We start from the raw sequence: 15,103 nt of genomic DNA, 5'->3' as shown, positions 1-15,103 counted from the left end.
TAGAAAACAGATGCTCTGGACTACAGTGTTGGGGTTTTCTTCCATAACTACTATTTCCTTTACAGTTTCATTTATTTATTTGGTAATTGGCAGAGTGACAACACGATCACTGCCATAAAAGAGAAGACAATGGCTTTCCCAAGATTTGACATTTAAATCCATTCCCCTCCTCGACGAAGAGACAAAAAACCCTCTCTTTCACAAACTAGACTCCCCTGCTAGACAAGGAGCAGTACAAGGAGCAGTATACAGCAGTCAGTAACACAGCACCAGCACTGCATGGAGGAGGAAAGAAACTTTGTGCCTCAGTTTCCCCATCCATGAAATAAGAAACCTAATACTGAACTGCTTTGCAAAGGTTGTTTGATGTGTTACTGTGAAATGAACCAGCCTTGTCCAGCAGCTATCTTGAACTGAGCTCTCAGTTGATACCACTAATGCTCAGCTGAACTTTGAGTTCAGCTTCTCAACTGACACCACTAAAAAGATTTATACAAAAGCTTTACACATCCATGAAACTGAGCCCTCTTGTGTAGTTTACAGTGCATTGAATCACTATACATCAGCACAAGTTTCATGGCTCTTAGGACGGTCTGCAGAAAGCACTGAGAGCAGAAAACCCTGATAAAAATCTGAAACTAAAACAACCTCAGCCCTACTGCGACTATCAACTCCAAAAATCTACGTATTACAGCATCATTGACCTTTCTTGAACTGACTCAAGTTTTTAGTTCAGAAGAGAAGGTAAAGAGTATTGAGAGTCTCTCATTAAACTTTTGAAAGTCATTTGAATTTGAGATTTGACAAGACCCAGTAATACTTGTTGTTTTCAGCATTAACTAGTCACTGGGACCATCACTAGTTCACTGCAGCAGAAACTCAGTGATGCATTAACACTTTTCGTTACTAAATTCAAAACAGTTTCTCTTTTATCAAGGCTTCAGCCCTGCTGCCTTGTTAACCCAGTTTGCCAGAACAGGCCAGTCTGGTCACAAAAATCTTAGCCCCCAGAAAGAGTTAAATCTTTAAATTCGCCTTTGGTTCTTATTTTATGTGCTTATTTCCAGAGCACTTCCAAATTATATTAGTTTAACAGACTAGTGTATCTAAATCTTTTTAGCCACATGTATCACTCACCAGCATGATTTTATTACAATGGATATGTTATTAAAGCTTAACCTTGCACTCAGTCACTAATCAAAAACAATTCAAGAAAGCAAATCAAATGTTCCAACTACACTAAAATCTCCTCCCTTTAAGCAACAAATAAAGCCTGGCTGGCTTGCAGGGAAAGTTCCATGTATCAGCATACCCACAGCTCACTCAAATCAGGCACGTTTCTTAAGTCTAAATTTAGCTGCTTGCATTTCTTCAGAACTTTAATTCCTGAATATTGTGTTGAACCTACTGAGACTGCTGAAGTGCCAGATCTTAAGGCTGCAGTCATACTGAGATTCATTTATGGCAAATATAAGAAGCAAAGTTGCTGTAACACACAGGCAAGCAGTTAGGAACAAACACACCAGCAAAAGGATCAGGCATTCAGAAACTCAGATTCATCTTCCAGTCGTGCTGGCAATGCTGAATCTCACCTATGTGCTAGTGAGGAGTACATTAAACTGCCTAACCAGTGGAAGAGAAAATGACAGAATCGTACATACATATAGGAAGGTCGATTTCATTGAGACACTGCTTAGGTTTTCAAATTCCTCCTTCACTGGAAGCAGAATCAATCACCAAGTAGTCATTTTTGGACAGTATGAGCCATGCCTTCACTTGGAAAATATGAGCTCCTAAAACTTCTGCCAGCAAAATGCCTCAGCAGTGGGGACACCTGTGTCCTCTCTGTGCTGGAATCTGCTGCCGAGTTACGGCAGGTAGACAAGTTTCACCGGTGAATAACCAGTCCTCATTATCCTGGGAAGGCAAGCGCGGTGCAAGCGCCGCCAGTTTCCTCCACTTCTTCTGACAGAAGATGGAACAACTTCTGCTTCGTAAGTGCAAGTTTAAAATTTATATTATAACACCGAATCCACCAAAGCTGCCAAGAGACATTGAACTCGTGGGATCTGTGAAAGTTTTTCACACCTGTGTTTTTCTCCTGTGCCTAATATTATGGGAGGCATTTTGGAGGATTTTACAATGCAAGTTTCAATGAGACACTTACAGTCTCCCTCAGGCAAATTGTCACAGCTGCAGAGGTCTGCTACCCAGCTGCCAATCAAGGCAGGCAGGGAGTATGTGCAGTGAAATCACAAAAAAGGCAGGCTTCATTAGACTGCTGAAACCTAACTAGAGGCTATCTGGGCGTGCTTGAGCCCTTAAAACAAGGTTGCTTTAGAAAGAGGGTTTTTTTTCTTTCCAACTCAAGAAAGGGCACTAGTACTCACTGAGGAATGTATCGGTGCCAACTTTCCCCTTTGCAATTTCAATGTTTATTTTGCTCTGTCTAAAAAAAGAAATTACATCGCCCTATAAGCTTCTATTATTAGATTAGCTGATATAGCTGGAAAAAGCGGACAAGATTACAGGTTCCACATCCCTCTGCCAGGTCTGAGAAGTGTGTTTACTTTTTCCAACTCCAGAAGCTGCTCCAGTGAAATATTATTCCTTTCTACAACCTTTCCTTCCTTTATTTCCTTGGAGCACCATAGCTACAAAACCACTGGTATAAAAGATAAACTGTACTGGAAGAACTGGAAGAGCATTTTTCCTCCTTCACACCTAACTGAGAAATATTCTGAGGGAAGCAACTGCATTTAATGTAAATAGTGTTCTGCAGACAAGGACAAACACAGGGAAGTTCAGCCCAAATGATAATCAAGTGGGAAATTTAAAAGCACATGGAAACAAGTGGCATATTCTAAGCCATTTAACAAAGTTAATTATAGGTATTCACTACATCTGGTCTTGGCCCCTCTTCATCGAAGTATTTAAGCATGCGCTCAGGTTTAAGCAAGTGAAGCTGAAAAGCCAACGTGTCCAGTCACGTGCTCAAGCTGGGCATCTGCTGAAGTACTTTGCTGAGGCAGAACCATAACATATAATAAGAATTGTCCTGAAAGTTATCTAATAAACAGCTGTTATTTTAAGAACTGTGCGAACACAACACACATTTTACGTCGCTAAAAGAGCGGGTGGCATGAAGGACTAAATCCACATATAAAATTGTTTCCGACCTAGAGGTATTTATGCATATTTATTTTGTGAATGAAAAAAAAAAAGGCAGGCAGTAAAGTAAAGCATAATCAGACTTTTCAAACTGCATATTATCCTCTGTCCATTGCCACACTAATCTTTGTTATTCTCACTGCTTCTCTGTTATTTCTTATTGACAACTCATTAAATTTTGCCTCCAATAAATTCTACCAGGAAAACCGGGACAATGTTGGGGTTTTTTTAGGAAAAATTTGTGCTCGTTTAGATCTTCTGAACATGAAAAACAGTGACAAAAATGTTCAAACATTAATGCTAGAGTGGCTGAGCAGCAGACCTTTAATTTTCCGGATTTTCAGACAGTCACAAATCCTTATAAAATAAAACGCATCGGGGAAAACGGAGTCGCCTCCCCCCGCGGCCCCCCTTCATGGCATTTAGGGTTAAATTGGGCGCGGGTGCCTTGAGTCCTTAAGTTTGAAAATACTGGGCTACCTATTTACAATTACAGCCGCATTTCCCGAGCGAATTGTGCTGTGACGGCTGAACCCTGCAAATGTCACCGGGGCCGGCTCGGGCAGGGCGCAGCAGCAGCAGCAGAGCCATTGTTGCTGGGGCCCGGAGGGAGGAGGCTCCGCCGAGGCAGATGGGGACCGCGGTAATGCGGAGCCTCCCCGGGGACACCCCGGGCACGGGGCTCAGCCGGCGCCACCTGCCTCCCTGGGGCTGCGGGGGCGCCGCGGGGCTCCCCGCACTGCACGGCGGGCCTGTGTGCCACCCTGGGAAGCGTGGCACAGGGGTGCCCTGTGTGCCACTCTGGGAAGCGTGGCACAGGGGGGCCCTGTGTGCCACCCTGGAAAGCGTGGCACAGGGGTGCCCTGTGTGCCACCCTGGGAAGCGTGGCACAGGGGGGCCCTGTGTGCCACCCTGGAAAGCGTGGCACAGGGGGGCCCTGTGTGCCACCCTGGAAAGCGTGGCACAGGGGGGCCATGTGTGCCACCCTGGGAAGCGTGGCACAGGGGGGCCCTGTGTGCCACCCCAAGCAGCCTGGCAGGGGAATGCCCTGGCATGGCAGAGGGGCGGCACATCTGCATGTGTCACCTCAGATGGTCTGGCACCAAGGTGCTCCAGCCCCAGTGCCGTGGGTGCCACCAACTCTGGCTGGGAGCAGGTACTTGGTTTGTGTATCCCGTGATGAACATGCAGCACACAGAAACAGAAGGGGCCTCTGTGATTTCAAGACAATAAGAACCTCCAGCCCTTCTCTCCTGCTAATAACCCCCATATTGTCATCTATCCTACCTGAGCTAACAGTTTATAAACCACCACCTGCAGCTTGTCCCTTATAGTTTATTAACATACACTAATAAACAGTATGCTTCACTCCCACTGTGCTGCCAAGTGAAGCCAGTCAGAATAACTGCATTAGCTTTACTGTTCTTTCTCAGCACATTTTTCTCACATGGGAACAATTAGGGCAAACTCCCTCCAGATTATGTTTAGAGATCCATCATATTTGCAGGAAAATAGCAATAATAATAATGATAATAATATTAATAATAATAATAACAATAATAATCTTTTTCACAAATGCATCTGTAGGCATCTACAGAAAATTAACCTGCCTGACGTTACCAAAAGTGATAGGCTCTTAACCTCCTCAGCAGTTCCCCTGCGCGGAAAGGGTTAATGCTCCCCAGGCTCTGACTTACACCTATTATGCTCAAGTTTAAAAATAAGATGTGAAAGATGCATTATATAAGGCCAGTACTGCTATCCTGCCCATCTCCTATTTTGGAATTAAAGATCATCATTGCTCACATCAAAGGGACTGGGTGAGAATAAAAGAAAAGACAGGAACAATGAAAATAGCTACCCGACACGAACCAGATCAAAGGACCAGGCACAGAAAATGAGGAGCTAGGGGGTCCTTTAATTACTGTCCACATCCTCCAAGTCATGTGGTGAGAAAGAAGGGAAAAAAGTTTTGAAGGCCACTGGGTTTTGTCTTGCTGTGGCTCCTGTTTCCACAGTCTGTGCCAGTTCCCTACAAACTGCTCTGCTTTTTATTTTTCTTTTTTTTTTTTTTTCATTTTATAAAGTCAAATAGGACTCCTGGACTCCAAAACTCCTCCCTTATGCCAGGAGGGAGGAGAGAGGAGGGGTAAGAGGGGCAGTAGTGGAGATAGTCTATAGCAATTGCCTGAAACAATTTCAGGAGGACTGCTCCAGGCAGCGCCCCGGGAGCTGCTTTGGGAAGAAGAGATCTGGCTACCTGAGGCTAGTCTTTATTTGCAGGCCTCCCGGGTTGAGAAAACTTCAAATTCACATAGGGCACTGCTCCATGGGGCAGCAGATCAAACCTGGCTACTAGCTGTTTGAGCTCAGCAGCAGAAAAAAGGATTGCTCTGGGACTGAGCATAAGTAGAAGCATGATTAAACTTCAAACATAACCCCCCCCCCTTTATACACAACAGATAGTTATGGCTAATATTTCAATATGGACTTTAAAAATACACTGCAACTTACTCCAGCGTGCTGGCTGCAGACTTAAAAATAATAAAAATTTAAACTAGCTGTATTACTGCAAGGAAGTCAAATGTTCAGATTTACCTTTCATGAATCATTAAGGGAATGTTAAGTTATTTAAAAGGATCTATTTTTATTTAACTCGGCCATCAAGATTAAAATTTGGATATTTGACCACTGACTGGAGTGACACATTGTAGCATTTAGTTCCTTCTATTTATGCTTCAAATGTGGTGCGTTTCTGTCTAATTACTCTTGACTTATGTTTCACAGAATCACAGAATAGCAAGGGTAGGAAGGAACCTCTGGAGATAATCTAGTCCAACCCCCAGTGTTTATTTTTAAAAAGACAGTATAAAAATAAGTGTCATACGGAAATAATAGAACAGGGATTTAAAAATTCATGTGCAAGAAGCTGACCAAACTTTCTAGGAAATAACAGTGCTTTGTCACTTTTAAAAATATTCTGGATAAGAAAAGCCCTGGGATGTTCCCAAGAAATTGTATTTGCTAATATAGATACTAGAAGTGGACACAGACAGGAGTCACTGAGGAGGAAAATGCATTCGTGTCTCAGGTCAGTTTGCTTGGATTTATGCTGTATGCCAAACTAGAGCATGAGATGCATTCAAACAGAATTTTAGAGACTTTGAAGACGGAAGCTAATGTCACCAAGACAACATCTAGAAAAGGAGAACACAGGACACAAAGGCATCCTTCTTCCCATCCTATTTACAGCTTGGAAACTCCTTAGACAAGCAGTAAGGATGATCTTTTAAGAGGCAATTTAGCCTCCAAACTCCAATGAGTGCCAAGTTACTTCATCTTTCTGATGAAAGTTGCCTCCATCGTTTCCTGCTCTTGGACACTAACATGCCATTCTCAGGAGGACAGCTGAGGACTAAATTAAGCAAATATAGACTACAAAGCTGCTTTCCAAAGTGGGCATCATGCCTAGGCTCTACATGTGAGCAGTATGCTAGGTACGTGTACCAAGTTCCAGTTGCTGTCTTGCAAACATCCGCGTTGGGAACCTTGCCCGAGCAAGCCTTCAAAGCTACCGTAGCTCTGGTGGGATAAGCACGGGAGCAGTGGGACTGGGACATTTGCCTCCTTGTCACACGTCTCAAAGTACCACATTATCCATTTAGATAGCCTTTTGATTGAGAGAGCTTCCCTTTTGGGCTTAGCCCCAAATGCTAAGAACAGATGAGATGGTTTAAGAAAATCTCCAGGTAAAACATGAAAAGGATGCTTAACATCCAGCTTCTGACGAATAGCTGCACTCAGGGAGCCACAAGGGCTAGGGAAATAAACATGGTCAATTAAATGAACTGATTGAAAAGAAATCAGAGATCACTCCAGGGAAAATCTGAGATGCAGTCATACAGCCACAGCAGTCTTTTTGGAAGGTGGTAAATGGGGCAAAAGCCAGGAAGAACTGGAGTGCCTTACTCATTTGGCAAAAGGTGGTTGCCATAAGGAAAGAAATTAACTTTAAAGGAAATAAAATACAAAGAAAAATCCATGATGGGTTCAAAAGGAGGCTCAGCCATCTCACTCAAAGCCTCTTGAAACCTCAGCACCGAGTAGGAAATTTTAACGGGAAAATACAGTAAAGGCTCTTCAGCAAATGTTCTGTCCTTTCCATAAACTGTCCCACAAAATGCACTGGTAGATGCTGATAAATCTTCCAAAACACTCCAAGATGAATTAACAAGAAGGAGTGCAAATTAATAGGGATGGTGCTGAATAAGACTGATTTTTTATCTCGCTACAAAAATGCTAACATGCTCATTCATGGGAGGGAATAATTTTCTAATAGTTCAGCTATTTTTGATGCATTTGTTCAAAAGACCGCAGGAAGACAGTGGGATCACCAAACAGGATCCCCAAGTTGGGACTGCCAGAACGTAGCTTGGCAGGACTACTCCGCTCTGTCTTGCCTTTGCATCTTTCAGAGTAGATGCTGGGGCTGCCCAAGCCAAGGTGTGCTTTGTCTGGGCCCTCATACTGGAGCAGGCTAAGCATGCATGGAAAGCACACTTTTCCCCTAGATAAGTAGTCTGGAAAGACCATAAATATGAAAACAGGCTGTTGAGACAATGCCAGTGTATCTAAAAATCAAAAATTATGAGCTCAAGCTGCCGTCACTTGGAGCACGTGTGCCTTTTCCTGTCTCACCCTCTGGAAACCCAAGGGTATTGCTGCAAAGGGAGGGAAGTCCTAAAGTGGTCTCTAACTAAAGGGCATCACTGACTGATTTACCCAGGAATTCAAGCAACATTTGCTGTTGGGATTGTGGAATTCTGATTTTGACTGTGGAAGTTCATCACCTGGTTTATTCTCATTTAACTTTGCTAGAACAGAGCACTGCTCATTAAGCCTTTTCAACCTGCACCAGAAACAAAACTCAAGCTTCACATCCTGCTACAGATTTCTTTTTTTCTGAGAAGGATCAATAGCAGAGTAATTTAGTCTGGAAAGGACACATGGAGATCACCTCCATATAAACTGTTTCTCAAAGTCATTTTGCTGCTACCACAAGAAAGTCACCAAGCATATTGAAAAAATATAATCACTTTTTTTTTTTTTTTTAGGATGCTTCATAAGAAAAATTACTGTAACAGACTAGCTTCTGGAAGCGCATCTCTCACTGGGTAGAGGAGATACAACCTGGCCAAGCTTCCTAGAACCAGGACACTTGTTCCCATGTCCATTTCTGTGATAGTGTGCTCGAGTGCAGTACTTACAGTGCTCATGTACATACAGCTCAAACCTAAAGTAACTGATGCCTTACTGAACTTGCCCTCTTATCCTGTATGAGGATACATACTCATACTGATCATTTTTGTGCAACGAGTTGTGCAAAAAGAACTTAGAGCTTTTCAATTCTAAAACATTTTTAAAGACTCTTGTGAGATTCCTAATGCAACTAAAAAGCTGATAAAATCTGCAGCCAATCTGACCATTTCCCTTTGAGTTTAACTTGGATATATTCCTGCATGCTTCCACAGCATCAACTTAAAACAACCTGGTGAATTTCCTTATTCTCCAGGGCAGACGCAATATTCTGGCTGTGACTTGAGTGAAACTCTGCAAATTATATGGCAAAAACAACCTTAGTGTCAGAGTAATCACCTGAAGACCACGCTATACCTTAATGACACTTTGCTAATAGGTGTAACCCACATCCAGGAATGGAAGAGGACCTGCTAGGACCTTGCAGAGGGTTGCAAGGCCACCCAGGCCTGTAGAAATGCACAGAAAAGGAAATATTCCAGGAAAAGCGGGAGTTGCTTCACCCATAAATGTCCCAGGTTCTTACCAAAGGGACAGAAATCATTTTGGTGATATTTCCGTCTCCATTCTTCCCTTTTCTGCTCCCTCCCACGTTGGTATTTCCCCTCCATCCATTGCCACCTCCCAAGCAGCTGCTACCCTGTTATTACTGTCCTACCTCCACTGCTCTGGGCATTTGCCCAGCTTTCCCCCTAATATGTTGTCTATCTCCTGCTGTACATTTAAAAGCTAGGATGTGGCAAAACAAGTGTACAAGCCTGTTTCCCAATGAACTACTGGGAAGGTATCTTTCAGGTATCTTAACATACAGTTGTCCTCCTTTATCCACTATCCAACAGTGTGCCCTTTGAGCTTGCTCTGGGAAAGGCAAAGGAATACAGATGAAAGTCACTTTTTAAACAAACCTTAAGACTTTGTTCATCAGCTGATGCTCCACTTGAAGCTCAAGAGAAAGACGCCACATTGATGTCCTTACTTAAAATGCTTCTCATTGGTGGTCTGTGGTTCACAGCTCATTTCTGCTTCAGGGGACTTCAGCAGAGGTGCCACCACAGCCCCAGGGACAGCCAGAGTGGCGGGATGGGATCCACTCACTGCTGTGTGGACACCCCAAGTGAGCACAGTCACACAGGTGAGGGTGGGCCTGTGCTGCCCAAGGCTGGGGAGGAACATCCCCTCAGGAGGCTGCTCGGGCTGCTCAGGGCACCTGCTCTGAGTTAGTGCAATTCCCCCTGTCTCCAGCCCAGCTGATGAAAATCACCCCATTTGCAAGAAGAAGGAAAGCACAAGCCCAGAGCAGGTGCCACTTGCTGCTCCCTCAGCTGAGTAAAACCTTCTGCCTCTGCCCCAGCTCGGGCGGGCAGCCCCTTCCATGGGCAGCTGCCCACAGACATCCCAAGCACAGACCCCACGGCACTGCCAGACATGGGACAGACAAGGACAGGGACAAGGAGTGGCCTCTGCAGCTGCCTTGCACCAGCACTCGCCCCCGTATTTGCTGCCTGGGCTGGTGGTCACAGCCTTCCTCCCTCCTCAGAGGTGCTGTCCCTGCTGTGCCCCCACATGGTGTCTGCTGCCTCCCTGCTTCCCACAGCTCCCTCTACCTAGCCCTGCCTACGCCCTCGCCATCCATTTTCCCACATCCCACCCACCCACTGCAGCCCCTGGCCCCTTTCCACCCCACAGACACACGTGTGGGTCAGGAGAACAGGTCCCACCTCAGCGTGGGGAGCGCAGCGTGCCCGTCCTGTCGCGGCGGCTCTGCTGTGGCTGCCTGGGCCTCACACACCCGGCACCCGCAGTGGAGGTGACACAACACAGGAAAACCTACAGTCACCAATGCGCCTCCACCCGGGAGAGCACGGCCAGCTTTTTGTTTCAGTTTTAAGATAAAACCTGCCCCCTTTAATTTCAGGAGTTTGTTCATGAGAGGCCATTTCCTCCAGCTGCCTGTGAGTGCCAGCTGCCAGTGCCCTACAGACTGCCCAAACCCCAAAAACTCAGCATCGCCCCTTAGCATGGGAGTCATTGGTTAAGTGTTTCCAGCAGAAGCAGATTTTGTCCTTTCCCCACAGCCCTCCCGGGCAGGGCTGGCAGCTTGGCCCAGTGGGTGTCCAGTGCCAGCAGCAGTGGCTCTGCCTGCCATGGCACAGCCCTGGCACCAGCCCCACTGTCAGCAATGTGCCTTAGCACAGAGGAGCACAAGAGGTAGGCACGCACTGCGTGGGTGCACCTTATCTCCATGAATTTTACTCACTTTTATCTGTACAAATGACCTCACAGTGTTTTTGTTTCAGCACTTGTTTTCCACATCGCTGTCAGCACTTCTGAGGCCAACAGGATGAGGAAGCTTGGCCAGGCTGGGAAAGGTCAGAGGAGGATTGAAAGGGGTGCTACCAAGCACTGCTCTAGTCTGAAGACATCTGACTGCCCAGGGGCAGTTCATCAGCTGTATTTAAGGTAGAGAAGGACAGTGTCACCCTGTTAGTCATACCACAGTGGCCATGGAGACCAGAGCTCATTACATTTGTGGGTTTAATTATACTGGAACCTGAAATGTCAAAGAGGGGAGGTTGGCAGCATTCACTCAGTAAGCTCTCAAGCCTATAAGGAGAAAGAAAAAAGTTCTTTCCACACAAGGGCTCTCTAATCTGAACCACGTCCCTGCCAAAGTTGATCAGCCATAGCTATGTTGGCATTAGGCCAGAGTTTTTACATGGTGCCTTCAAGAAAGTCATCTTTCTTCACAGCTGACTTGCCCCTTTCATAACCAATGGTCATGACAAGGCAGATTACCAGCTCTTTCAGCAGAGGAGACCTATTAGTCTGTTTGATAGGGCATCAGCTGTGATTCACAGCGACAACGCTCGGCGCTTCAGGATACCCTGCTCCCACCCATACAGCCAGCAAACGCTCCCCCATTTCAGGAGTTGAGAAGAAATATCATGAACTTTGGCCCACAGACAAAGAAATCTTCTGCTGCCATTCTGAGGAAGACATGACAGAGTTCCACTGAAAATCCCAGCTTCTTCTTATCTTTATGATAAGATAAACCACAATGTCTTACCCCAATAAGGGCCGTTTATTTCACTAGCCCATACATACATACATAGACTTGTTCCAGGATGGGAACCACTAAAACCAACCTTTCATGCAAAAGTGGGTTGCCATAACCCCTGCTTAACTTTTATTTCCCAGGTTAGGGTTGGATTTTTTTTTTCCCACCCAATGTTTGGTCTCTAGTCCTCTGGCACTACAAGACTGCTTTCCTACCCACCCTACACAGTGCCTATATGGGAAGAAGAATACACTGTCAGAGCCTGCAAGGTTCATTTAAGATATACAATACCCTAATACAGTCTGTTAATTCTTAGAGAATGATTTTTAAAACGAGGAAGGAAATGTCCTCCACTAAAGAAAGAAAAAATGCCAGTTTAGGTCTATGGTGTCATGGTCCACAGGGGAGGCTTTTCCCCCCTCAATACTAATTACCTGCTAGGCAAGATACAGCACTATATATTAAGCACCCTGTCTGATCAAGCAGAAGACTTTTTTTAATGGTTTACTAGTTATTAGGTATCCTGCACTCTACATGCTGTGCTGACATAAGATTTTACTGCTTGCAGATGCAGTTGCCAAAGACTAAAAGGTTTTATTTACTCAAAGCACATAAACTGCTACTGCTCCTGAACACTATACTGGGGGAATCCCCTTAAAAAGCAAGAAAAAAAATTCTGGCTGGCTAATTGCTAATGAAAAAGAGCCAAAGTGGCTAAAATAAACCTGGAAGGTAACTGTACAAAAATACAAATGACACAAATCTCTGTTTTCCTCTATATACATCTTGTGCTATGGGGTATGGGGTTGTGGGGGGAAGCAGGAGAGGAAGAAGAGCTGCAGAAACACCCAACACATGGACACCAGTGCACCAGAGTCCCCAGACAATCCCCTTCTCTGGTGTCACTATCCTCTGGCTTTGAGGGCAAAATTGACTGCTTGTCCTGGTAGCCTGCAAGCCCGGCAACCTGACAAAGCCATTGATTTTGTCCTCAAACGCATGCTCCGCTGAGCTTGGAGCGGCATGCTTCTAACTTTGAGGGGGCTGCATTTTACTTAATGGCGCCTTTTCTTGGCCTGAATTTCCCCCAAAAAGCTGAAGAGGGCATGTGCTTATTATCTTTTAGTGCAGCATGTGCTCGGCGCAACCTGAGCTCTTCGGATACTTTCGGCCTGAAAAATTAGAAAAAAAAAATTAATTGCGAGGGGGAAAAAAAAAAAAAAAAAAAAAAGAGAGAGAGAGAAGAAAAAAAAAACCAACCAAAAAAAAAAATCACCAAGGGCTGCTCTGCGACTTTGATTCAATCAATTACCATTATCTTCCAGCGCAGCCCTCCCTCCCGCCCCCCGGACCAGTTGTGTTTAACTTTCTTTGCCAGTCGCAGCGCGCTGGCGGAGCGGCGCTGCCGCCTGGCTCCCGCGCGGGGCTCCTTATCAGCCGCTCCCAGTCAGCGCCGGCCCCGCACAGCTGGCAGGGACCCCCTCCGTCCCCCGCGTTATCTGCCGCCGCAGCCCTCGGCCGGGCGGGGAGGGGGCCCGCGGCCGCCCCCGGCCTCCCCGCCGCCCCCCGGCCGGGCCGGGCTGTGCCGCCGGCCGCCCCGCTCCCGCCGAGCCTCCTCCGAGCGAGCCCGAGCCGTCTGAAGAGAGGCAGGAACAAAACCGCAAATTTAGATTAATAAAGCATTTGTTGATTCTACAGAAACTTAGCAGGCCCCTAAGAAATCCACCAGAGACCTGTGCAGCTCCAGTAATTTTCTGTTATATTATCTTTCTTGTAAAATACTTCCCCAGACAGAGCCCCCAAAGGGGCTCAAATATCACTGTGACTAACCGAAATCAATGTGCACTCACCTATTGACATTTTTACATAGTTTTTGGATTTAGTATCCGGCCCAAAACACAATCAAATCTTCTGCCAAGGAAATAACAGGCACTTAGCTAGTCAGCTATTAGTGTTACAAAGGAAAAAATGTGGGCACCCAAGGGAGATGGGAGAGACGGCATTGACGTCAGGGGTAATTGGGTGTCTGAGAGAAATTGCCAACGGCTGGCCAAAACCCCCAGAGGCCCACACAAAGCCGAGCTGCAACTCTAATAAAGGAAAGTAAATTCTAGAAAGGGGCTTTGCTGCAAAGAAGCCTAGCAGGAACCAAAAATATCTCCCACATACACAAACACATACACACAAATAAAAAATACAAAATACGTTTAGGAGCTCTCTTTTGCACATCTGGTTTAGGCTAAAGTGCTTTCTGCCTTTTTCTTCTTTTTCTTTTTTTTTTTTTTTTTTTTTTTTTTTTTTTTTTTTTTTTTTTTTTTTTTTTTTTTTTTTTTTTTTTTTTTTTTTTTTTTTTTTTTTTTTTTTTTTGCAGGACCACATGGATTTTTATGTTGTACCGTATGTTCACCATCTATTTTTATAAACAGAATTCAGGGCTTTAAAGAAACTTATTTTTAATCATGTGGCTTTAAACTGCAATCTCTCTGTCACCCACTCTGGCACCATTGGAAATGGTTTGGTCTTTTCTTTAGAAAACCCTGAACTTCATGCAGAACGACAAGTACAGCGGAGCCATTGGATGGCCATGGTCACGGAGCTGTCCGACTGGTAAAACTGTGTCTGCACCTACAAAACCCCTCCATCACCTGTACTCTATCTCTGTGTTTCAGTTCCAGCACTCCCTGCGCACACACACTCTCTCCTCCCCTCATGCACAAGACCTGAGGGAAAGGATTTCAGATCAGACACTCTGGGCAGAGTTTAGGGAGGACCTGCAGGCAGTAGCCTATTCTTCCCATTCATTAAGGTCCCTACCATACCAATATAGACCAGCATCTCATCTCTAACTGCACTGCAAAATACAGATTGGTGTTTTCCAGGATGATAAAGTGCTCTATATCTTCTATATAAAACACAAAAATGCCTTGTTAATAGATGATTTAGAGTTTAAGCAAAGTTTCAAGAGTAAGATGATCAAGATCTTAATAGGTTCAAGTCTTCTATTACACCTACTTTTGTCCACATCATAACTACCATCATCTGGTACCTACAGGGCTCCTTATGAGCCCACCAAGTGAATGTTAACAATTTCACTTAAAAGTTGTTCTCCACCCAACTGAAGAGCAGAGGAGGCAAAATCACAGATTAGAAAGAGGCTGAGGTACAAACAAAACAGCCACACACACAAAGCAGAAAAGGCTCCTCCTTAAGCACCACAGGACCAATGGCGTAAGTATGTCTTTAAAAATACATATATAACATAGAGCAAAGGTTGAAAAGATCAGAAGTGCTTGATCATAAAATTGCATTGCAAAGAACAAGATGATTATTGCTCTCGGCAAAGGAGGAGAAAAACTCCTCTTTGTAGAAAGAAAAAACTTTCTAAGAAATATAAATACAAAAAACTCTCTACACAGAAATCAGATGCAATCCAAAAAATGCCGCAGACTTTGGGCTGTAAAGATGAACTTTCTTCATCTCTTCCTGGTGAGCCCAAGTCTTGCAGATGATAACATTCATATGAAAGAGGGTCTGGAAAGGCCCCATGCACGGTTCTAC

General features: G+C 44.9%; 1 protein-coding gene across 4 annotated transcripts in view; it reads right to left on the bottom strand.

Moving 5' to 3' along the window:
- ZNF423 (zinc finger protein 423) overlaps window positions 1-15,103 on the bottom strand; it is a 228,052-nt gene that overhangs the window by 122,955 nt on the left and 89,994 nt on the right. Inside the window, exon 1 of one of the 4 annotated variants that reach the window (XM_027879807.1) lies at window positions 13,396-13,423. The exons of the other annotated variants lie outside the window; for them this stretch is intronic. Coding sequence (XP_027735608.1) covers window positions 13,396-13,405 — 10 coding nt within the window. The 5' untranslated portion in view covers window positions 13,406-13,423. Of the gene's footprint in view, window positions 1-13,395; window positions 13,424-15,103 lie in introns of those variants that run through there. 4 annotated transcript variants of the gene reach the window in all.

Source organism: Empidonax traillii, unplaced genomic scaffold (genome assembly GCF_003031625.1).
Source record: "Empidonax traillii isolate 1590-97213 ecotype Southwest subspecies unplaced genomic scaffold, ASM303162v1 scaffold59:size1551110, whole genome shotgun sequence".
Taxonomy (NCBI): Eukaryota; Metazoa; Chordata; class Aves; order Passeriformes; family Tyrannidae; genus Empidonax; species Empidonax traillii.
This window is presented reverse-complemented; position numbering and strand designations above follow the sequence as displayed.